This window comes from Anguilla anguilla, chromosome 1 (assembly GCF_013347855.1).
Source record: "Anguilla anguilla isolate fAngAng1 chromosome 1, fAngAng1.pri, whole genome shotgun sequence".
NCBI lineage: Eukaryota > Metazoa > Chordata > Actinopteri > Anguilliformes > Anguillidae > Anguilla > Anguilla anguilla.
Window position 1 is genome coordinate 13,770,119 of NC_049201.1, and position 25,258 is coordinate 13,795,376.

Consider the following 25,258-nt stretch of genomic DNA (forward strand, 5'->3'; position numbering starts at 1 on the left):
TAATTCTTGTCATTTCACGATTTCTTCTGCAAAACGCTGCCGATCAAAATCATATTCACACTATCGTTACATGAAAACAAATTTAGCAAAACCTTTGACAGAGTAAGCTTGGTTAGAGGCAATACGGAAGCTTCAGCTTCATGTAGCAGGTACAGGTTTACTTTCCAAACGGACAGCGAACTCAACCGCAAAACACCGGAGTTCGGCTTTGCGCCCACTCTCGAAAAAGGATCACAAACCATATTAAAGTGTACAGCGCATGCATAGCATTATACAATACACGTTCAGTAAGCAGTCGAATGGCTATTGGATTTAAATAGTTAACCCATTGACAAAACTTCACCGATGTCCAACAGGTTTTAAAAGACACACCTTGAATCTGCATGTCTTCTTATAGTCCCACCCATTTAACCGGAATGTGTTTAACATCTTTCAGAGACACAGAATAACACCAAAATGTTTATATGTAATTGTGCGAATGGAGATAAACTACTGTCACAGATTTAATTATGGAAAGAACAGTTTTACCTTTGAAACGGACCCATCACTTAAGCGAGCTCCGTGGATTCTTTACAATAGGAATCTCCCTTTACTCAGTACTACTGTACCATTCGGCAGTTGCAGGTGACATCATCGCTTCTGGCTAAATAGCAGTGCGCATGGACCTGAGATAACAATTTATAGGTTTTACTGGGAATTGTAGTTCGCAATGGTTTCGTCCTTTGTCTGCATTCCAGTACAACAAAAGGAACATAAAGACTGCATATCCCGAAACGGAATGCGCTGAGTGCGCCCTCTGCGCATTGCAGTCTCCAGTCCTATAGGAAGAATTGTATCTGATTAATCGTTGGACTGATCATCGACTGTAGTCGAAGTAAGTGGGAAGGTATCAGAAATGACACCATTCACAAACAGGCCAAATAGGGCTCTGGGTCTCGTGTAGTTATTACTGTATCATAAAAGTTACATGCAATTATTAACGATCAAACAAACATTTTCAGAAACATAACCGGAGGTTTTGGGAGCATAATTTCTTAAGACATGAAGTACTTTACTACAGGTGTATGTGTGCGTATTGTAATTGTTTTTTGTTTGCATGCTTAAAAATCAGGAGAAAGACCGCACTGGTATTTATCAATGTTTTCTGAACAATTTATCAAATACAGTACCGTGGTTGTATAAATAATAAATAAAAACATTCTTAAGTACCACCCACAGCCAGTGATCAGCAGACATTATTTGTAATTATATATATGGTAAAATAAGTACAGTAACCGCTGCTTACTGAGTTGCTTCACGAACACACAATTATTGTTGTGCGCCGGTATACTCAATACCTTAATCACATCTAGTCAGCCGACAAGCAGCAAAATAACCCAGTATCGCCTTTCTCTGTCCAATGCACGATCACTGACGTGATTAGAGGTATTCATGGTAGGATTACATTAACAGAAAATATACTAAGACCCGCAACAATTAGCAAGACTATTCAAATCACACAGGAGGGTGTTTTGTATGCTTGATCTTGGGGGAAAGGGTCAAATGGGGTTTTATATTGTTAAATAATTCCCTTTAAGTTTTGAGTTCTCTTTGAGTAGCAATTGTCACCATTATGAGACAAGGCACATCTGGGATAACACTCACACTTCTTTATTAGGTAATAAAGCCGCAACAATACATTTCAGAAATGACACTATGGTTCAGTCTAGGGTGGTGTTCTCAAATTCAAATTCAAAATGCTTTAATGGCACGGCAAGACATTTCTTATATTGCCAAAGCACAGAAAATATCATGTACAATGGAACATACAAACATAAATCTAGACTAGAATCTAAACTGTGTCCAGACAAATATAGGTCTATCCTAATATGCTAACTGGTTGTCCCACTGTTTATGGCAAGCTGTTACATAATTTGCTGCTAGTCCAATGCATATCTCTCTCTCTCTCTCTCTCTCTCTCTCTCACACACACACACACACACTCAGCCTCTTTCTCTCTTCTTTTTATCTAGATTAAATTAGGAGAAGGAAGATTTTTTGAGGCCTGTAACATTTCACACGGTGGCCAGTTGAGTTTGAGACAAGGCTCCATTCTGTGTCTGTGCTTGGTGGAAATCAAGCGGGTCTTACTGCTCCAATAATAAGTCACGCAGTTCAGTCTCCCCCTCGCCGTCCCCTCTCTTTCTCACACTCACTCTTCCTTGGTACAATGCAGACACTTGTTTGTATTTCCACCTCCTCGTTTACCAGTGAATAACCAGAATGACAGAAAGTCATGATTTTATCAGGAGTCACTCACACTGTATTGTTCCACAGACAGTTAGTGGCTTTCAGTGAAGGTGTGATTAGGGAGAAAGCTCATACTGACAGGCTTCTAAATGGGGGGTAAGGATATAGAAGAAATGGGAACCAGGATCCCTATTATTCAACTTTAGAATGGGCGTCTGAAAAGGAAACAGCTCCTTCCCCGTGTACAATCTGAAATGGTTAATCAGTGCAAACAGGGGTGATTTGTTACTGGGGTGGATGAACATGTGGCTTTTTTGTTAGTGCAATTAAATTGGCCAGTTGAGAGCCTAAAAGCTTTCAGGGTAAAGTCAACACACAGTGTATTTGTCCCTGAAAGCCCAGGTTGTGCATCTCAACAGTCCTGACAGTTATATTGTTGGGCAATTCATGGTCTTAAAGGGGCCAACACGAAAGTGAGGAATGTGGTGAGAGAACAAATAAACACTGGCAGACATTTCCTTTAAAGCCAAAAGAGCAGTTTACAGTACTCATTTACTTACTGTACTCATCTAGGCGTCAATGCAACTATTAAATGTATTTTAAAAATCACTTATGTCAATTGTTTTATTATACCTTTACTAAGAAACAACCCAGTAAGAAAATAGATATTTCTGTCGTCATTCCCAGCACTGTCCTAAAAAGGATGTGCCTTATCTGTGCTGCTTATCTGTGTATGCTTACATCCACAATGACAGACACTGTGATCGAAAACCAGAACAATTCCTCATGGAACGAGTGTGCATCGCCTCTCTTTCTTCCCAGGCTTATCCCATATCTTACTCTGGGCACAGAAAAGGGGCTTCCATGGAGACGCTGCTACCACTCGCACAGGAATCTGGAAATGATTCCATCCGCGGCCCTTACCGCCTAATCTCTGCTTATCCTCCATCTGCCTCGGAGGAAACAGTGATGAGGCACTGCGGGGTTACCAAAATCCCAAATCGGTTCCCGCAAAATGAGAAAAAATACCCTTCGGACAAGTGAAGAAGGGGGTATCCGTGGAGCTGCCGAATAGCGCCGCTCGTTTAGCCCGGCTTCGTCTCAGCGTGCTCCTCTTCTTTTTTTCCCTTTAATGCCTCGCTAAAGAGGGGTCCCGGTGCGCATGCACCCAGGTCAATATTGATGTTATTAGTCAGTGTTATTATTAAAAACACGGTGGGGCTCTCCGTTTGTGTTGACACTGCGCTCCGCGCTGCAACTCCAAAGGCGCGCGCAGAGGGTTTTTATTTCCAGGGGTTTAGCGGGAGGAACGGTTCAAGCGCAGCCCGAACGAGCGAGGATCGGGATCAGGCTGGATTTGTGATCCTGGGGAGTCCAGAAGCACACGGAGGCGAGGGGGGGGGGGAGGAACCTGGACACTAACCATGGGCCATCTGTTTACATGTATGTAGTTTAGCTAAAAAGCCTGGTGCTTATTGCATGCCTGCCATCTGCACTGCTTAAAAGCACAGGCTTTGATGGCTGAATGCGGCAGCAATCATAAAATGCCTGCCTACAGCAACACGGAAGCCCACCTCTTTGTAAAGCCCCCAGCAAAATCCATAGATTTTAATCCAAGCACATTCTATGTTGATTTTCTCTTTCACTTACAAAAATATAAATAAACCGCAAACTTGACAAGTTAATCCTAGATAACATTGAGAAATATTATATTTACAGACATCCTTATACCTCATTACTTTATTTAAATATTTCAAAATTTGTGCAATTGGTATGTTTAATGGCAAAGCCATGTTAAACCGCAACCTTGACACAGTTAAACACAGAGTACGTAGAGAAATATTATATTTACAGACATCCTTATTCTTGATTAATTTATTTTAATATTTAATAATTTGTGCAATTGATATGTTAATAGCCGGGCCATGTTATACAAACATTATTATTATAAAAACAAAAAGGTAAACAATGACATTTAACAATAGAATTAAATCTTAGTTCCCACTGGTCACTGGAGTTTTTATCTGATGGTCCAAGGATAATATTTGAGTAGGCTTCACAAACCGTTTGGAACACATTACCAGTGAAAGGTGTCCCAGGACGACTCTTGGGTTCGTGAGGTGCCAAGAACAGTTAACATGCTTCACCAAGTAGACATGAAAGCTGCCTTCTCCCTGTCAATCTCCACATACATACTATCAGTTTCCCTACAGATGTACACCCTGTCAATCATCATCTCAGTCTTCACATGGGCCATGCCGAGGTTCTCAAAGACTGCCAGTCAGCACGCTGTCATAGATACTGCCTGGCAGCAGTGTTTTTATTATCTCGTGGAGGAATTCAATAAAACCGAAGACAATTTTTTTTTTTTTAACCTGCCTTTGAAGATACTCATATATTCCCAACAGGCTTTTCCGTTTTATACCTTTTCCCTCCTGTTGTACTCTTCAGATGAGCTCTGATGTTCTCTCAGGACTCCAGGTACCTGTGTGTTGGCCTAGAAAAACAGAAATAATAACAGAACTAATAACAGGGCCCAACAGATGCTCTGTTATTGGACTCAAAGTGCTTTGGAAAGAGCAACCAAAGGTAAGAATGAATAGGTAACATAAATGTGTTGAAATAATGATCACAGTCCTTTCACTGGATCCCAGATGAATGTAAGAGAGTAGATGCAGGTCAAGGTGACATGTTTGTGATGCATAAAATGCATTGATGTTTGGGGATGAAAGTTTGGGAGGCTTTTTTAGGATGGAGAAGAAAAGCTAATGGAGTCAGCAAGGACCACTCAGCATTGCCTCAAGATTCGATGTCATTTTATGCAGGTACATTATCTCCAGAACCAGTGTCTTAAATATGCATGTGCCAGTGGACAATTATATTATGCTTCCCTACATTTTACAAGTCAGACTTTTTGGATCATACATGAAATGCCCATTGCATACCCATCTTATGATGTTTCATGTATTGTCATTTGCAGTAAACATCAAAATGTTTTGTTTTGCTGAGTCAAATCTAACCATAAACTCAGCGGGTTCAGAGTGCCCCTTTTAACTGTCACGATCCCTGTACATAACAAGCAACAAAGTGGGATGACTTTTGCATGTAATTAACTCTGAATGGTCATTGTACTCACAGTGGAAAACTGTTCCCTGCAATTAGGCGAAGGAATGAGATGGAAGCTTTGCACATTTTCCAGTCTTTTAATGAAATCATTACCAGGAAGGCAGTCTTGTGTTTCTCATAAAGTCTCATGTGCTTCCTGCTGGAGGAAGATGAACAGATACAGGCCCCATCTTTCCCTTTGTTTCCCCCTGAGCTCATTTCCTCTTCGTTTCTGTGAGAGGTGAATATTAAAAAGCTCTGCTGCCCAGTGGCATCATTTACAGAATATGTGAAATTTATCTGTGAAATTAAAGGCTTTCCAGACCCTTCCACCCTATCATACATTCATTGGCAGAGAAGGGAAATGCTTTTAAAAAGTCAGTCAATTGATTCATGTTGAATTAATTGAAATATGTTTCAGTTTCCATTTGGCAGAGGATAGAAAAAATAACGGCTCCAACTGTACATTAAAGTACTGCACTTTTAATCAAAACCATCTTGTTTGAAAGTTATCAAACGAGTCATTTTCTGCATCCAGCAAAACAAACACATGAATTTAAACAATATTATCTTTCCCGTTCATTGGCGCAAGTTGTGATCTGTGTCGTCTGCCCTATTTTGAAGATTTTCTTCTTGCCATCCCCATGTTATCAAAGATTTTAAAATATTTTGATACCTTAAGTAAGCTGTAAAATTAGGAACAAATGTCTGGGAAAAATCTAGATTCTGTAATGTTATTATTTGAGTATTGTAATATCAGTTTACATATCTGGGTAATAGAGCACTGGTGTAGAGGGTTGAGAACACTGTCCGATTTGCAAGGCTGTTATTTGTGAGGTCTGGTGTAAATTGAAAATACAGAGCTGGTTTCATTGTGCATTGATCTCCGGGTCCTAAATATACACATAGGCAGAACTAGTGCACAGAATAACTGAACCCACCCTTGTGAGACAGTGTGCAACACAGGCACGATCTCCCAGGGTGCATCTTCCCTGAAAAGGATGAATGCCAGGCTAGCTTGTTTTGGTCAGACAACAAAAATAATAGCATCTACTGTGAAGCGAAGACCCATGTCATCTGTAAACCGGGCGGCGTGCGACAGAAACAGTCAAATGAGGCTTTTATCTAGCTGGACACGGAGGCAGGGCCAGGGGCTGTTTCCTACCGGGATAATTGTGCCACTGTTTCCCAAGGGCTCCAGAGCCAAGCACGCAGTCACTGCGCTGTCACGTTACAGTCTGGCCGACCTTCTCTGGCACTGTGTGTGAAGAACACAGGCATTGTGAATAAGCTTTTGTGCCTTTGAATGCTGCTGTGTTGGTACACACTGATATGTTCTTTTGGTTAACAATTACAATGAATATGTATGTCTATCAGAAACAGTACCTTCCACTGTATGCCCATTGCTACTCATGATTAATTTTGTACAAAATTTTTATTTATATTATATACAGCAGCATGCAGCCTGCAATTCTGTTGGACCTCGGCCAAACAAACAGAAAAGCCACCTCTTTTCACCTAAGTACTGCTGATGCTTGTTACCCATGGATGTGCAATGTCTCACAGTGTCACTCACAAGCACCACTAGCAAGTAGGCCATTTACTGGGAGAGACGGCGCATGCAGTGTCTGCCCTTCGATGGTAATAGACCATAAACGCAGCAGTGGAGTTTCACCTTGTCACCCTGGCTTAATCACTGACCGTGCAGCAGGCCCAGGGCACTGCTTCCCCCTGAGGCCTGCAGCCAGGAGGGGCTGCAGCTAATGACTCTCACCCTGCCGCTCCTTCACCATGAAGAGAGGCGTCATCTGGGGACAGTGCCTCCCTCTAACCCAGCGGGGGACTGAACGGGCAGTTATTCATTCTGCGCAGATGGATGGGCTGGGTAAGTGTGTATTTCGGGTTTGGAATGGGCAGGGTTATTCTTTCAATGTGCGATCAGCCAACATTGTGGAGAACAGTAAACAAATAAGGGATCTGCCCAGCCATGTAAACATACCACAATTTATCCTAAATGTATTTATGTGTCCTCTATTCTGAAAGGCATACATTGTTTATTAATGATCTTTTTTTAGCCACAAAATGCAACCATCTCTGAATTTGAAATAGAATTTAGAATAATATTTACTTTTAGCACAAATGACAATATTGAGGCTAACATCACTGAAAAGAAATTCTGGCATTCTATATGTAACTATCAAAAGTATTTTTGAAAGCCTTTCTAGAGCATTTTGAATGAATAAACAAAACAAAAATATTTCTTCATATGTGTGACCTGAATGAAATATAGCATTCATTATATTGGTGTTATGTATTACATTTGCTTGTCTATCTTCTTAAGATGTTGAACTGTAATTCTTAATTTGCATTTTGTCATGATTCAATGTTTTCCGCATACATAAAAAAGTAACATTGCTTGATATACTTACACACACACACACACACACACACACACATATATATATATATACAGAAAAAAATAGAACAATACAATTCTCTGGCCAATATTTTAATGACACCAAAGATTTAAATGACTCAATATCTGCGTTTAATTGAGACAAGCACCTTATTAAAACCCTTGAGAGCAAAGGTATCCATGGTTACGGCTTGCTTTAGTTGCCAAAACAATTGCTGCAGTCCATCCACTCTTTACATCGACAGAACAAGGGGAGGTACAAAGCTATGGCACTGCATTAAAACAAGCCTACGGCGCTGTACTGTATATAACAGCATTAGGTAATGCAATTAGGTCTGATTCAATCATAAACAGCACAGGGTCAGGCACATCAAACCCAGTAAAACCAAACAAATGAAGACTGGGACAGTGGAAGTAGGCACACACTGCAAAGCCTCATCTGGAAGGGGTTGCTGAATTCACTGCAGATAGTGTCAGCCCAGAAACGAAAAGGCAGTCGCATTCAATCACATTTACAGTCACTTTGCCTCTGTGGAAAAAGGAAGCACCCAGTTCACTGATTACATTGCAATTGCAGTGCTCCCACTTTTAGACAGCATTAAAGATTTGTTTTTTAAAAACTGGAGAGTAGCTTCCTCAAGTTCTATATGTTATTAGCTGCTTCTGGAGATTTCTAAAATGGCTGGATGGTGCATAGCTGAGCCCCGTGGTCTCAGATCGAACCCGAACCATGACAGAGCTGATTGTAGCCGGTAGGTCCATAGGGCAATGTGCAAATGGTGATTGTGTCATCCAGGGCATGGGAGGGTTCATTCAGTTAGGCGTCTGTTTTTCATCACTCTCTGGCAACTCCCTCTAGTCAGTCAAGCAGCCATGGATTGCAAACTAAAGCTGAATGTGAACGGTCTTCCTCCGACTCCACTCTATGTGAGCTTAGCTGTAGTCTGTGGAGTGAAAAGAAGCATCTGGCGTCTGCGCTCTCTCAAATTGGCAGTGGGGCTCACATATGAATGCAGCTAAAAATAAATAAATAAGTAAACAAAATGAAATGCCCGTTCCCCATCCCTTGTCCACCAGGGGGAGGGTGTAGGTCTCTGTTTCCTATCAAGATCCCCTCACAGCTGATGACAAAGTCTCCATTCCATTCATACTTTCTGCAACTGCTCATTTTATCTTCTCCCCTGAATAACAGAGTATGCAGAGATGATAGGTTTGGCATCTGCTATCACTGCCAGATACGGTTCTCATGAAGTCTGATCTTACCATCACAGAAATGTCTGTCACGGAAATGCTCACATGGGTTTGTCTGGATTGCCGGATTTGCCAAATACTGATTCTCCACTGCTGAATTTGAGCAGCAGACATTATACCCAGACTGTCAGTGTCTTTTGTGTCTAATACACATAGAAGTATATGCATAAATATATTTTAAAAATACATTTTCTTGATATACTTCAGACTTTTTATGGCTGTAACCCATTTCAGATCAACTTTTATTATCCCACAAAAATTTGTTCTCTATTTTTTTGCTATTAATTTGAATCAACCAATAATGATTAAGAACCCATGTTCAAATAAAGTATCGATGAAAAAGAAAAAAAATGCACTACAGTGGTGCTCTTCTTTTTGTCTGTTTCTTTTGCCTATTCGGGAGATGCACAATGCCCCACTTCTGCAGCCCTGACCTTCACAGCAGCAGGAGGGACAGGTCCCTGATAACGTCACGTGGTCACGCGTGTTCCTCTCACTTTCCATCACAGAGAACAAGGAAGAGACACGGGCCAGAGACGGGGCACTCATCATGTGCTCTTTCCATTTCCTATGTGAGCGTGCTCAGCAGCTGATGCTCTGCCTCCAGGGATTATGGGAAAACAAACCCATTTTCATCAGCATTTCATCCACTGCTGTAGAGCCTTAAAACCCTGTTGTTTCTCCAGTTGCACAAAAAGCATCAGTAAAACAATTTTATGGGCTAAAAAAATTCTAAAAAGAAAGAAATAAAAAGAAACCTGCATGTGTAATGTAAATAAATGAGTCCATGGTACGTGGTTAATTTTGAATGTTGAAGATCCTACTCCTAGACTCACCATGTGACTAGATATTTCTGGGATTTGCATTGCTTTGATCATTGAAAAGTGCTGCAGAACAAAAGAGTTCTGTCAGGATGTGGGCGTGCACTTTTACTCACTCCTTCGGAGAACAATTTAGCTTCGCAGACATAAAAGTTTTTTCTTAAGGGGAAATTGTTTGCCAAAAATTGTGGATTCAGGCAGTAGAGATGGGAGCTGCCACTTTAATTAGGTCAGTGGAGAAGAATCTTTTTTACTAGATAGGCAGTGATTTTTCTTGTGCAGTCTGTTCAACCACAAAACCACAGTGCACAAAACTACAATATGATTCCTCAAAGTCACTGCAGAATATCATGGTTCATAAAATATAATTTCTAATCCATATTTCTACTGCAATGTAGCCAGTGGGTTTCCTCATTTTTTCTCTTGAGGGATTTCTATTAAAGGAGACATTCATTTGCGACATTTTGCTTTCATCCATCCAAAAGCAAAGACCCCTTAATTGAGAAGCATTGATCACCTTTGCCCATAATATACAGTGGGGCAGGACAATAGGCTTATCCCTTATCCCTATCCCCATTACCCCGGTTCATGACAGACGCCTACTCTTACCTCCTCTGCACTACCTCACACATCACACTGGCGTGCCCCGATTTGGTCTCACAGTCACTACCAATCAATCCACTCTGTAGCATCTCTACTGCACACCATTGCACCAGCTTTACGCTGCACTCCTCCCCCAGTCCTGCTTTGTTTGACCACCAGTTCATATTCATGGTAGAACCTTTTAAAATAAGTCAGTCAAGATCAGCTGTCTACAGCTTTTGGGTTTCCAGGTGCTCATCCATCTGTCAGAGACTGTGACTCATTTCAAGCAATAGCCACTGGAAATGCATATCTTGTTGCCATCATCTGGGCAGAATTCATCTGCAAATATTTCATGTCAATTAATACCATTCATAATGCAACCATAACAATAAAACTTGCTGAAATTAAGCCCCTTGGCTACAATAAAACGATGGCATGAAATGTGACTTGAATTTAAAAGTCATTTCCTTTGAGTGCCGGGGGGGTGGAGTCATTTCTGTTTATTTACCCCAAAACAAGGCCCAGACAAGAAAAACAGAGGATTACGCGCAAAACTGTGCACGTGATGATGGGTAGTGGAATTATGGCATTAACAGCAGCTGGTGAGGCAGTCTAAAGCAGGTTAGTTAGGGATTATTCCCTGAAACTGAATTGGGATTTAACTTAATGTAAAGGGTTCAACCCAAAATGGTTTCCTTCTCTATTCTACAGCACCAAACAACAAATATATGTTAGAACAGACAATAGACATAGACATAACCGCAAAATGCATATCTGCGTTTACATTAAGCTTGAAAGAAGAACTGGAAGAACTACGTACGTATATCGGGCTGAACACACGGTGGCAGTGGCTTTATTGTGAGAACCTCGAGTGACATTACTAATGTGTACTCTACGCTGTGAAGTGTATTATCGTGATCTTTGACTGCCAGGCATGGGGCAGAGGCCAATAATAGAGCACCCATGGTGACTGGGATGAACCCCGCTTTCCAAAACAGTCAACGTCTCTTAGGAACGACTTTTGTTCCCAGTCCAGCACTGGTCTGTTCATCTTCCCACAAACTCCAAAATCAAAGTAAAGCAGTGGCGCTGGGTCTGTTTTATGTACAGAGAGGGCAGCACATCTAAAGCTTGGCCTGTGAGTACTACTGGTGCATAAATATTTAAATTGTCAAGACTTGCTTACTGTTACAATCTCTGGACCTAATGGGGTATGCTTGTGAAAGTGCTGTAAAGATGGTCTTTCGATAAGCCCCCTAAAACAGGCCTGCCTTTGTCATAAGCATACCATAAAAAATCTCTGTTTCCTTTTTTTGTTATTTGTCACTTTCCCCCTCACTATTAGCAGGTTCATAAGGCCCTTAGTACTGTATGCCTTTAAACGAACATGCTGTGCGTGTAATGTAAACACTTTCTGGCCATAGATGTTTTATTCAAGTTCAATAAATAAATATTACTTTTCATACACTATACAGCACTCTCAGGTTTCCATTATTCCATCCATTTGTTTATACAGGAGACCGTTCAACACGTCCAGTCGGGTTTTCATAAGGTTCCTGGGCCTGAAAATTCAGTGCAGACGGCACACCAAAAGCGGACACACACAAGCTTCCAAAGACCTCACATAGTTTCTGAAGTTGATGGAATCTAAAAAAAAAAAAACATCAAACTGTTTTGTAAGGCAGAAACTAACGACTGAAAGTAGTTGAAGGTTTATCTTGAAGTATTTAGGTTTCATTTTGATTTTCTTTAGCTTCAACTGAATGAAAAATCCAATTAGGCTTGTCTAGATACATAAATCTCAGTGTCAGAAGTTCTGATTGATGGAGTTTTGATTCAGTGGAAACTTACCAGGTGCAGGACTCCTACAGCCTCTGCATCTGTACCAACAAAGTGATTGATAACATGTCACTTATTATTTAAAAAGCAGAGATTAATTAACTTGGACTGTACTCCTATTTCCATAAGCCTAATGGCATCAGACGAGGCTGAACAAAGGGATCGTTCTTCAGTGGACTTAGCGCGGAGCACAAACGGCGCACAACCTGAAAATAACGCGATGTTGGCAGCCCTGTCGTAACTCACTTTTTTAGGTGCTGTGTTACGGACGATTGGCCTTCCTCTTTCCTTCCACATTCCTGGAGCAGGGAAGTTCACTTCCTCACACATACAGCCAAGTCAAATGGATTTAATTTCAAAATGATGAGGAGAATTCATTGATCGCGGCCGAATGCCAACACGAGCGGAATCACTTGGACCGTCACTTGTCTAATGTCCCTGACAGTCAATTCACCCTGACAATTCAGACTGGACTGTTTATTGTGATTTTAAATTCCATGATGGTTTTTTTATTTAATTTTTTTTATAGCAAAACTAACCAACCCCAGAAATTCTCAACAAAGCTCTTGATTAACTGTCATACATTAGATATCTCTACAATGCAGCAAGATGCTGGACTGAACCAAATGCATCAGTCAATTTTTTAAATGAATTCTGTCATAGCTTTTATCTAAACTGTCCCAATGGAGGAAGAAATTCTATGTGGAATCCACTTAATCTCTGATGGCATTTTTTAACATTGTTCTTGATATCGTCAGTCCGTTAGACAAATTAAAGCAACTATTTATTATTAATGTGAACACCCAGCGAAAGACCAGACTAGACTCCAACTGCCTTTAACTGAGACTGTGAGAAAATGACTTCACTGTGCTCAACTGTCCAAGGCGTGCTTGACATCAGGACTAATAATAAACCTGTCAGGTTAAGCCTCTATAAGTCCCATAAACTTATAATAGCAATGCAATCTGCTGTTTCTTACAATAACACCTCCTCTTGCTGAACCACTTTAGAGAACGTGCCTCAAAAATACTGTTAACTAAACATGAGGGGTGACAGAGCAGCACAGGGAAAGCTGGTTCTTCCATTTTAGGGTTTGGAATTGTCTGTATCGCATACCTGTCTATACTTCACTTCATCCAGCCTGATAGTGTCAGTCTCTTTGCATTTCATCATTAAGTATTTACTTTCAAGCCTTCAACCACTTTCTTGTGATTACTCTCTTCAAAAAGCAGCATTTTTCAAATGGCCACATAATGTCAGGTGTGTTTTAAATAAAAGACAAATGAACGCCACCCCTAAACACATATTATGTTTCATTCCAAAGATTAATTAAACATTTGCTTTTTCATAGCCAGGGTAAATGTCAGTGTTTAATTTACATGCTCTTGCTCATTATATCTATTTTGTATGGCTGCCATGTGTGAATATGCATACAGGTCAAACATGGTTTATAGGGTGCACCCTAAAACCATTGTGTATATTCAAATAAAATCAAATAAATGACAGCAATGGAAGATCTGTTCTTCTACATATCCAAATCTGGTAGAATGATGTCACATGGAAAACATTCCTAAAACTTGTATTAAATGGAGCGACTGCATACTGTAGAATTGTCTGTTAGACAACTTCAAAGAAACTTTAAATATACATTCTACTGCCATCTATTGGTAAAAACAGTAACAGCAATTCATGCTGGGAAAGCCTTTTACTAAAATCTGTGCATAATAACAATTCATATTCACTTAATAAAAACACACTATTGAGTAAGGTATTACAGTAACTGGATATACAATTACACCATTACACCCAGTGGCACAATCATACACAATGGCATCACTTTTGTATACATAGAGTCAATTTAAGAATAAAAAGCCTTGTATGAACCACCATATATTTCAAAACAAGCTATTTTCTCATTATTTATTATTATTAGTTATATGCTGCAGAAATAATTGCTCCTGGGAACTGTAATTTGGCCTTTGATGTCTCGACTGAGCTGTAAATCTGAAATATGTATCATTATGATTTATTTATACACACTCTGTAAGATGGTGCACTGAGAAAACAAAGCAGATAACATTTCATTTTTTTCTACATTATATATTATGCACTGTTTTCTAGACGGCTCGTTCTTTAAACTCCTCTCATGGGTAAAGTAGGTATATCATATTGTGACAATGATACTACAGTGCATACAGCAAGGAGAAGCAGAACATTTATGCATTAAACAAAATTAAACAACAATCACTCTACCTCTATATTTGCTCTGTAATTGTAATATACTCATCAAGAGATTAATTGTAAAATGGATCAGCATGGACTGTACTACTTACTACCTAGTACAGGAAAAACAGGAGTATCTGTGACTGACAGTGGTATGAGTCATAGTGCAGTGCTTTAGGCCCGACAGACTCCAGGTCATCCCTGCAGCTTGCTTTTCAAGTGCTTCAGCTGGGCCATGCTGATGCTGCTGCCGCCACACACAACCACCACCAGGGGGCCCAGCCGGCGGGGCAGGCGGCCCTCCTCCTGGAGCCGCTGGATCAGGCCGGTGTACACCGCCGCTATCGCAGCGCCGCACGCCAGCTCCACCAGCACGCGCTCCTCATCTGTGTCACACGGAAACAGGGCTGCGGTTATCTACGCTGCTCACAGGCAAGGAGCAGCCATTCCCACCATTTCTGACCTCTTCTGGTTTTGAATAAAATCCAGGAAAACTAACGCTGATGCTCATGTGATGATGTAATGAGATTTAGAATGGATCACAGGTACGCATAATGTATCCAGTAATGGTGTTGGTGTACAGTCGCTGCCAGATTAAACATCATCACTAAAAAATAGCTCACACTGAATATCTAAAGCCATACGCTATATATTAATTATATTAAAACCATAGATTTCAGACAGAAATATTTCCAATTTGAATCTATTATATATGTACTCTACAAACACATAGTAGATATAATAGATCATTGCAATTTACCGTCATAATATATTTTCATTATTTGAGGATGTCTGTACAGTAAAACAATACAATGAAAGTATTATGTGTTTGTACAATAGAGGTCAGTGTACATTCAATCTTAGGGATAAGCAGTCACTGGAACAGCTGTTGGATCTAGAATTACTGTGCGTTCCCGAAGAAAGACTCTTTTCTGCTCTTCCCTTAGTACTCATATTGTGTGCCCAAGGAAAGGAACACGTTATTTTCAGGGAGAAGAGAAATGCGCATGGCTGAAACTGTTGGCGTTTGGACTCACCCAGGAAGAGTTCAATAGCCTGCAGAGCTTCGCTGTCTGTCACCACCTCTGAAATGATGTTGCCTTCCTTACAGTACTCGAAAGCTTGGCTGCACACGGTTTTCGCCCCCAAAGTTTTGGCCTCGCTGTAATAAAAATTAATATATGATGTGAGCGAATGCATCATGTGAGCAGCAGTAAATTAATCATGAAGTCACTGATTTTCTCACCTGGTGATGTCAGGAAGTGTGACTGGCTTCCCCGCTTTCATTGCTTCATTCAGACAGTTCGCACCTCTGGTCTCCATGGCAACGATGGGCACGTCGCCCCAGCCCACCTCCCTGAGGCCCTCCACCACCCCGCAGAGCAGCCCTCCTCCGCCCACTGCTACAACCACGGCCCCAGGCTTGGTCAGCAGACAGGCCTTAATCTCCCTTACGATGCTGGCATGTCCCTGCCTGAAGGGAAGTTTTTGAACAGTTGGAAAGGATTTCAGACACATAATGCATGTATTATAAGATACTCAGAGCAACTGTCTGAACTACAACTGTGATTTATTTGTTCTATATAATGTTGAAAGAAATTGGGATTTAGAATGATGCTATAAAAAGTATAATAATGCTTGATACATATTGCTCTGCTTCTCGGTTGGGTGTTGGGTGGTGCACAGTTCTTGTTTGTAACAGTATTTCGGCATCAATCTGTGAGGGAAGTTCAACATAAGAACTCTGAATATTTGTTCTACAAAAGCCTAATTTAAAGGTATATACAAAAGAGTATATGGTAAAGTTTCAAAATACAGAACCCAGATATAAAATGAAAAAGTATAATATAACAATATGGCCATTGTTAAAACTTCTGATTTTTTTTTTTTTGCACAGACGTATTCTGTTCTGTGCAAAAACAATAAAATCTTAATCCCTTTGAAGTTCACGAAGGGGTCGAAAAGATTTTATTTCTGTTTTAATAATGTCATGACATAAATCATTGTGAAGCGTAATAAAATAAAACACCTCCTGAACGTGTGCGATGGCTGGAATCCAAAGTCATCCTTTGAGCTCAAACCCCAGAGTTATTACTCCATGATAAGTAGTGTGATATCACCACACACTGTAACACAATCACTCCAAGACCATGGCTTGTGAGAGCAAGGGGCAACAGACTGTAAAAAAGGCGCTGGTGTGGATCACAGCTTAAAACCTTCACCAGCAATAGCTATTTCTCCAACTTTTATCAGAAAGTAGAGCAATGACATTGTATTTCCTTTTATTATGGTGAGCAAAGCCTGTTTCCTGAAGTTTCATTTTAATGTGTTCTGTAACTTTTCAAAATTCACCAGCCTGTTGAACACTGAAATTTGTTGTGAGAATTGCATATTTTGACAAAGTAGCCTCAATATTCTCTTTTATTATTTGTTCCGTTAATTTATATACCGGATTGGAATAGGCGCATGGTTGTAACCTCTCATGTGGTGAATCTTTATGGTGACTGGGGTGTTGTTCAATGGTCCTTTCTCCAAACTCACTTTACCTTTACCTTGCTTTTAAGACTTACCTGAAGGCAGATTCTTGAGCTACCTCACTTCACTCGCTAAGCATTAGAAAATTGGGGGCATGTCCATTTACAGTTAGAAAATGGGAGCCTGAGGGCTTAAAGGATGTACTTGGAGCTGGCCCAAGGTTTACGCTTCATAAAGAATGCCTCAGAAGATGGAATAACATGCCTAAATCATTTCTCAGAATGGCCGTTTCACTTCGAACCAACCAACAGAAAAAAAATGAAGACAACCAAAAATATAACAGTCAACTAAACCTGTGACCTGATTTTTGTTTTGTGCTTTGTCTGAGTACACAGACCAATCAAAGACCAGTGTGACTCCACGGCTCACCAGACCAGAGGATGGTCAAATGGCGGGACAAAGGTAAGGCCCTGATTCTGAGCCAAGGTTAGCGCCTCGGCGTTAGCGTCATCCCACACCTGCGGGGGACAGAGTCAGACACAGAGGGAGAAATCAGAGCATGCATGCCTGCGTCATGCGAATGCTCATGACCTCAGGCGATGTCTGCTTTCTTTCAGCCTTCGTTTTTAAGACAAAGCTTTTAACAATAATGGTTTCCTGCTGTCTGGACATATATTCGTAACATATAGCTGCAGGTCTGCCACAGAAATGGGATTATGTCGTCAGCTATCTCTGGCTTCCTTACCTTGCCCACCACCTTCACTGTAGCCCCCTGGCTCTTCAGTTTGTGAATCACGAGCTCAGGTGTGGAAGAAGGCACAATGATGGTTGCTGGGATATTGAGTTTCCTTGCCACATAGGCTGTCGCCATGCCAGCATTGCCACCTGCAAACAATGTGCAGTCATCAAGAAGCAATACAGAAATACACATGGGTTTCCGTTTGATGAAGTCCATAATCTTACCTGATGAACAGACTACACCTTTTGATCCAGCACCTGCAACCTACAAGGGAAAAATGAGACACAACATATTAGAGAGATACAACATACAATGCAACGAAAAGTTCAGAAATATATTCTGATCAATTAGATTCTCAGACCATAAAGTTAACTATGGATATTATTATTTTAGCATCAGTCAGGATGGATACATTCCATATAGATCTCCCAATGAGTCCGTACAAGAGCACTCTAGAAAATAAAGATAGATTTCTAGTATTAGTTCCATGTCCTTTCATTCTTTTGACTACGATTTTGTGACTGCCTAAATATTGTAATGTTTTGCTTTCATTTATTTCTTGGTATAAAACGTAAATTCCTAACACCAAATTTCAAATAATCTATTATATTGAATGGTAAAATCCTGAAGACGTTCCCAATCAGGACAACCAAGATCTTGTGAGCTTGTAATGTCAGAGTGTAGGTTGAAGAATGTAGGTTTTTTTTTTTTTTTTTTTTGACTAACAGTTAACATTGCAAGAGAACTGGCCTTTACAGGTTTTACATTTCTGCATTTTGATTGCCTTCTTAAGGATATTATTTAAAAATTGCCTACATCTAAAAACTATTGTTACAAAGCCGCTCAAATTACCGGATTAAACATTCCTTTTCAATAATTTTTTACTTCACTCTAGTGTGTTTCTTTTGCACCCCTGCACCTTGAACTAATGCACTTGTTGTACGTCGCTCTGGATAAGAGCGTCTGCTAAATGCCTGTAATGTAATGTAATGTAATGTAATGTAATAATAATTGTATCCTTCTGTCTGAGGTATGCAAGCTGTTGTAATTCAGGCCTGGACAAGTACACTAATTTGTACTGCTCTATACTTCGTCTGTCTTCTTTTACTCCACCACGCGGAGGCGCAGTATGCTTGACAAAAACACGTGCGTAGAATAGGCTGTGTAAACCGCTCATGAACAGCAGAGAGCGTTAGACGCATCAACACGATTGTCGAAATACTGAACTGACAGCCATTTTACTGAGCTTGTATTTTTTTTACAGTGGGTGTCGATCTTACATCAACTAGACTTGCATCTACTCATTCATTGTTGTAATTACGTGGTAGCCTGGGCAAATGTTGATAGTACACCGTGCGTCTTATATGTTACAACAGCCATAGCGGTAGTTTTTCAGCATTGCAACCTTTGCTGGAAGTTCTCTCCACGTAGCTCGGCAGCTATTTGGCTAGCTGACTTTATGAATCCTGGGAGAAAGCTCACCTTCTGGCACAGGTATCCTATCCCTCGAATTTTGAAAGAGCCGGAAGGTTGGGCATTATCCATCTTCAGGTAGACAGGAGTACCAATCCTTCTCGACATGTCCAGACTCTCCAGGAGCGGAGTGTTTACGTGAAAGCATTCGGAATTCGACATGTCTCCTGTAAAATCGCTTTGTTATGCAAATCATATCTAGTTAAATGTATTGAACTAGGTACGTGGACAGAATGTTTCATATTAAATCATTGAAGTGATGCGTGCGCAGCCGCGCACCTGATGTATTCGCCTGTGACATGAGCAGGGGGTGCCCAGCCGGAACGGGCATAGGTCTACATACCTCTCTAAAATACGACTAAGAATTTACATTTTAGTAAAACCGCACTACCCAACCTCTGACAGTCGTCACCAGTTACCTTTTTGTGTTGCTACTCACTTTCCAAATGTATTTCGAGTAAGGTGTCTCTTACCGTCTCCTGCGTAATCACCAGAAAGGACACCACCAGTTCAAAGTTTGCTTGGGTTCATTAGCCAACTTATGAAAGCGGTCATTAAGCAGAATCTACGCGGAGCAACATATTATCTATTGATAACTTTCATCAAATGTAAGTGTTTGTAAATGATTGATTTGAAAGTTGTCTAGCTATATTCTTAAAGGACATTTTAGAAACATAATTTAGTAGATAATGCGACAGAAGAGTGCTGTCATGGAATTTTAATCATAGGCTAGCTGCCCTTGGGATCACGTTAGGCTTTTTCAAAGGACAAATGTCCCCCTGCTGAGAGATTTCGGACTCAGTAGGCAACACAATCATGCTAGACATTCGGGGGAAAGAAAGAAAAAACTCTCTGCAGGAAGAGTGCTTTAGTATCTGATAATCACTCAACTATTATGCCATAGTCAACACTGAACTTGACTTCTAAGCATGAGTAGGCCAAAACCATACCAGGAAAATACAGCCTGTAACATTACAGAACCGCCCCTGTTGGAACACTATTGCCTTTTCATTTTGATGCTCACTGCTTTACTTGTAGCATATTTAAATGTTGCATTAAACAGGGTACTGGCTATTCTGATTGCTCCTTCCCCAACTCACCTAGGGTTATTAAAATAATTTAACATTTTAGTAAGTGTGCACTGCAGTTTGTCAGCTATTTCCAGCTATTAGGGACATTTATGATGTCATTTGATTTACAGAGATTAGTGATGTTCATGAAACCCACTATAAATCCCCTTTATGAGTGGGATGTCAGGACACTAGGCCACAGAAGACTTTTGTTGCTTGAGTGCTGAATTGTTTCTGTCCCCATAGCAGTATACGTGCCATTTTTGTTGCTTGAGGTCTTATTTGTTGCTGTTCCCATTAAGGTACTCATGTTGTTTTAGTTGCTTGAGTGCTGCATTGTTGCTCTCCCCATAGCAGTACACACAATTGTTGCTCTCCCCATTATAGTCTACATGCTGTTTGTTGCTTGAGTGCTGCATTGTTGCTCTCCCCATAGCAGTAGCTATATGTGCTGTGTAAAAGGACAGTGCAGTGCAACACTGACTGGTGTAACATATTTGTCACCACCCCTCTCTACTGACAGCATGTAGTCTATGTGCCATGGTGTCTTCTGGAGTAGGACAGTATGATATACACTTTAAATCAAATGTTCTAATGTGTTCACTTGTTTTTTTTTTATGGGGAAGTGGGTGTCTCATAGCTCCAGTGTACCTTTTTGGTTAGCCGTGAATGCAGTCACTGTAAAATACACACACACACACACACACACACACACAAACAAACACACACCAGATTGACATGCACTCAAAAACATGACGCTCATTCTCATGCCAGGGCATCATTTTATTGTGCACATTTACATAACAGGTCGCGTGAGTAGTGTGCCTGTGTGCCATACGGCACCCGCATCGCAGTTATGCTCCATACAGCAGAAAGGCAAACGTCCCTTCACTCACTCTCGCCACAGTATTTACAGATATATTCAGCGGTCAAGCTCTGTACAGCATCGGCTTGGTGTGGGTAAAAATTACACAACGCTTAAAAGGGGGGGGGGGGGGAAAGGCGAGTCGATGTTACGCAACGTACAAATTCCTGCCTAAATGTAAAACAATGCGCGAATATAGGGTTTTACGGACGACCTGCTTGAAAGTGTTTATTTCAAAAGGAGAAAAGATTCACACGTAGCGGTTTTTGAAAGCGCTCGGCTCTCACTGAAACACTCCTCTGACTGCGGCCTGTGAGGAACAGACAGTGCCTCTGGCACACGCTCAGTCTACATCCTCAGCACCCTCGGCCCTCTGATCCTCCTCCAACACTCCAGCGTCATTCCAATCAATAAACACCTACACTGCACTCCTCTAAAACTGCACTACACGTCCTAATCTCTGCATGGCTCTGCCGGCCTCTGCCTCCTCCAACCAGCTTTCTTTTCTTCCGCCATCTTCCTGGCTACGAGGGAGGCCCTGTGGTCCTGCTCTGGTCCTTCTCACAGGTGGGAGACCCGTCTCCACAGGGCTTCCTTCGTCACTCGATGACGTCAAACGCTGACAAACCCTGCCCTCTGCCTGTTCAGAGCGCATCACTTCCTGCACAACCCCTGCTCTCCACTCATTCAGAGTACATCACTTATTATAAACCCTGCTCTCCACCCATTCACAACTCACTTCCTCACAAACCCTGCTCTCCGCCCATTCAGAACGCATCACTTCCTCACAAACCCTGCTCTCCGCCCATTCAGAACGCATCACTTCCTCTTGGCTTCACACAACACATTCACGTCCCCTCTGACACAAAAGTAGAGAAAACAGACACAACGTGGAAAGAAATGAACAGCATTCCTTCAATGCCAATGGGCAGTGTTAAAAAAAACCAAAAAACAATAGAATGGGTGAGTAGTGATGGACCTTTCCGTTATAAGTAGGCTTCAGCCTTGAGATGAAATGAAAAATGAACCAGACGTGAGATGAACCAGAGGCTGAGCGCCTCGGCCTCCGGGTCTGGGTCCGCCTGAGTCCAGGTTGCTGTGTGGCGTGGTCTGCCCACACAGTCCAATAAACCTCACGCCGCCGTCCCCGGAGCCACGTTTCTCCTGCCAGGGGGCGGCGGCGACGCGGAAAGGGGCGGGGCCACGATCCAGTCCTTGTCCGCATGTCCTGTTTCACGCCCAGAAGGACGGGCTGGTGCTGCCCACCCTGCGGGTCGTCGGGGGAGCTATGCCAGCGAGCGCTGTCGCGGCTTGATCCTGGGGTACAGCTGCAGGGACAGAAGACCACAGTGAGCAGTTAGCTTCAGTTACTGGTTGCACTGGTCTATGTTCAACAGCAGGGGGCACTGCCGTTCCAGGTTACAGAAGTGCTTTGTTAAAGTAAATATGAACTACTTTGCCTTCTGAAACACTATCTTCAGTGTGAAGGTCAAAGAAAACAGATTTGTTTTCTTTCAAGTACCCATGATCCGTGAAGTGTGAATGACAAGCTCTCTTACAGCAATCACTATTTCTGCAGCTACCCCCCGTCAACCGTCCAATCAGAGGGGGAGGGTTTCAGCACTCTAAAGGTGAACCGGACTCACCCCTGGCCATACTGCTGGTGTAATTGCGGCCTGAGGCCTGGCAGTAGCGTTGCGCCTCCACAGGGGGGCGGCGGCGGCACTCACCCCCAGCAGGTTGCGCGGGATGTAGCCCTCCTTGTCGTTGAGCCGCGCCCACCACCACTCGGTCTCGCTGTCGTCCTTCCGGCGCAGCACGGTGACGGCGTCGCCCTCTCTGAAGGACAGCTCGTCGGGGCTCTGCGCCTCGTAGTCCCACAGGCCGTAGACCGTGCCCTTGTTCATCACCCCCAGCTTCTCCTGCACGCCTGGGGAGACCAGGGGAGAGGGAAGGGCGTTACAGAGCGCTCCGCGGTACTGGTACCTACTTTCTCATCCCCCTCCTCACCCCGCCCCCTGCCCCGCCCCTTGCCCCGCCCCTCCCGCCGCCACTCACCGTAGAGGAACTGCGAGCACTGGATGTAGCCCTCCTCCATCTCCTCGCACTTGTCGGCGGCCGTCTCCACGTCGCTGATGGTGGTGGCGAAGATGGCGGCGCCCGACTCCACCAGCATCTTGCACAGGTGCACGCTGTTGCAGGACGCAGCGCAGTGCAGGGGCGTCCTGGGCACGACACAGTCAGCACAGTCAGCAGGAGCTACTAGCCTATGACCTGCGCACGTATAGTACATACAGTACACACACCACACACGCTCTTCCTACTTTGCCTTTCATTCTTACCCTAAAAATGAGTTTGCAGGGTGTGAAATTGACACCCGCCACCAGCCAAGTACAGGTAAAATTTTGATGGTGGCTGTAAGATGTTCTCTAGCAGCCACTTTGGCAGGTAAAAAAGCAGGTTGTAAAAGGTAATGCGGCTGGTAAAATGGCTCGTGATCTTTTAGTACTGAGAGACCACTCTGGCCAGTGGGCGAAAAAAATACATTTTATGCCCTGATTGCATACGTATTAGAAAGTTTTTTTGAGAAATCTGCTAGCGCACAAGGAAAGACAAAATTCAAGCACAAAGTAGTTCAGTGATGAGACCTTCACCCTACTGCTCTGTGGGCCTAGAATTACACCTTTCTAAATACAGAGGACTCGGATCCCTGATTATCCTGAAATAGCCGCCACTGAGGCTCAGTTCCCTGCTGGCTGCAGCAGCACGGAAGCGCGCGCGGCTCAGCCTCACCAGCCGTCGCTGTCCGCGGCGTTGACGTTGACCCCGAAGTCCAGTAGGAACTTGACAATGTGGTGGTGCCCAGCGCAGACGGCGTTGTGCAGGGGCGTGATGCCCTCGTCGTTGGGCTTACTGGGGTTCTCCACCTGGGAAGAGCACAGCGAAATAACGGGGAATGAGAGTGTGATATGACTGAGGATGAACGAGATGTCTGACACAGCTGAGGATGACTGAGATGTCTGACACAGCTGAGGATGACAGATATCTGACACAGGTGAGGGTGACTGAGATGTTTGACACGGCTGAGGACAACTGAAACATCTGACATGGCTAAGGATGATTGAGATGTTTGACACGGCTGACTATGAGACATCTGACACTGCTAAGGATGACTAAGATGTCAGACACAGCTGTGGATGACACAGTGCAGCCGCTCAGTACCTCATAAATGATCCTCTGGACCAGGTCGAACTCGCCCTCCAGGGAGGCGTCCAGCAGCAGGGCCAGCGGGTTGAACTTGACCCGCAGCCCATGGCCCGTCCGCTCTGAGTCCGGCTTCTTCAGGTTGGTGCGTTTGACCTGCACGGAGGGGGCAGGGGAGGTCAGTCGGATCCGAAACAACACTGTGCACACTTCAACAGATCCCTCTTTCAGTCTGTCAATTAGTCTCACTGAGTAAGAGAACCCTACTGAGTGCATGAGGTACTGACCATAAATAACAATTAAAGTTTTTTAGGAGCTCCATTTTAAGCCGCGTTTCCACCGCAGGAACTATACCCCGGAACTAGGAACCTTTTGAGGAACTCAGTGCGTTTCCACCGCAGGAACTAGGGTCTAAATTTAGTTCTGGGTGCTTTGTTTTACCCCCCAAAACGTTCCTGCTCGGGGGGTAGTACTTTCCGAAAGTACAGGAACCTTTTGGGTGGAGCTTGCAGCGCTGAACATTTCTGATTGGTCGAGTACTCGTAGCATTTGTGTTGTATTTATTTTCCGCCATTACCCACCATGTTTGAAAATATGCAGCGGCAAACCAATTTATTTTCATAATAACTTCAAATCAAACGTGTATGTTATGCGGCGCAGTAGCCTACTTTTGGTTATAACCTGTCAACGTCTTGGAATTATAACGTGTGCTCTTCTGTTCTTTTCTTGCTTTAGTATTCGTTTTATAAAATGCTAAGCATTCGTGCTGGGACAGCATATTACGTAGGCTACCAAAACATTCAAACGGATTAATTCGGTTGCTGAATATTTTCTTCCGGATTTTCTTTGTTAGCCCGTTGTAATTGACTCAAAACGTTTGATACAGTTATGTGAGGTATGCGGTAGTTCTGCATAATTAACATTGGTGATACAGTACAAGCAAACTGGAAATCACCTTTTTAT

General features: G+C 42.5%; 3 protein-coding genes across 11 annotated transcripts in view; all 3 read right to left on the reverse strand.

The window, feature by feature from the left end:
- The window catches only part of daam1a (dishevelled associated activator of morphogenesis 1a), a 73,258-nt gene extending 72,622 nt beyond the window's left edge, over positions 1 to 636 (reverse strand). The window contains exon 1 of the mRNA XM_035379044.1: positions 529 to 636. The gene's annotated coding sequence lies outside the window, so the exon portion shown is untranslated. The remainder of the gene's footprint in view (positions 1 to 528) is intronic.
- Positions 637 to 13,540: 12,904 nt separating this feature from the next.
- On the reverse strand, positions 13,541 to 19,750 carry sdsl (serine dehydratase-like). 2 transcript variants are annotated; one of them, XM_035408320.1, is made up of 8 exons: positions 19,630 to 19,750; positions 19,166 to 19,323; positions 17,908 to 17,947; positions 17,690 to 17,829; positions 17,374 to 17,462; positions 15,716 to 15,943; positions 15,507 to 15,631; positions 13,541 to 14,855 (listed from the first exon to the last, which is right to left on the reverse strand). In XM_035408320.1, exons 2-8 carry the CDS (start codon positions 19,316 to 19,318, stop codon positions 14,665 to 14,667), a joined length of 966 nt encoding a protein of 321 aa, XP_035264211.1. In that variant the 5' UTR covers positions 19,319 to 19,323; positions 19,630 to 19,750; the 3' UTR covers positions 13,541 to 14,664. The 2 variants fall into 2 exon arrangements, with proteins under 2 accessions (XP_035264211.1, XP_035264203.1); XM_035408312.1 differs by lacking the exon at positions 19,630 to 19,750 and adding an exon at positions 19,436 to 19,552.
- Positions 19,751 to 20,988: 1,238 nt separating this feature from the next.
- The window catches only part of ppp1r13ba (protein phosphatase 1, regulatory subunit 13Ba), a 63,871-nt gene continuing 59,601 nt past the window's right edge, over positions 20,989 to 25,258 (reverse strand). For all 8 annotated transcript variants that reach the window (XM_035394842.1, XM_035394860.1, XM_035394851.1 and 5 more), the window contains 5 exons: positions 24,314 to 24,451; positions 23,885 to 24,018; positions 23,150 to 23,316; positions 22,822 to 23,021; positions 20,989 to 22,419 (listed from right to left, as the gene is read on the reverse strand). In XM_035394842.1, coding sequence (XP_035250733.1) covers positions 22,378 to 22,419; positions 22,822 to 23,021; positions 23,150 to 23,316; positions 23,885 to 24,018; positions 24,314 to 24,451 — 681 coding nt within the window. In that variant the 3' untranslated portion in view covers positions 20,989 to 22,377. The remainder of the gene's footprint in view (positions 22,420 to 22,821; positions 23,022 to 23,149; positions 23,317 to 23,884; positions 24,019 to 24,313; positions 24,452 to 25,258) is intronic.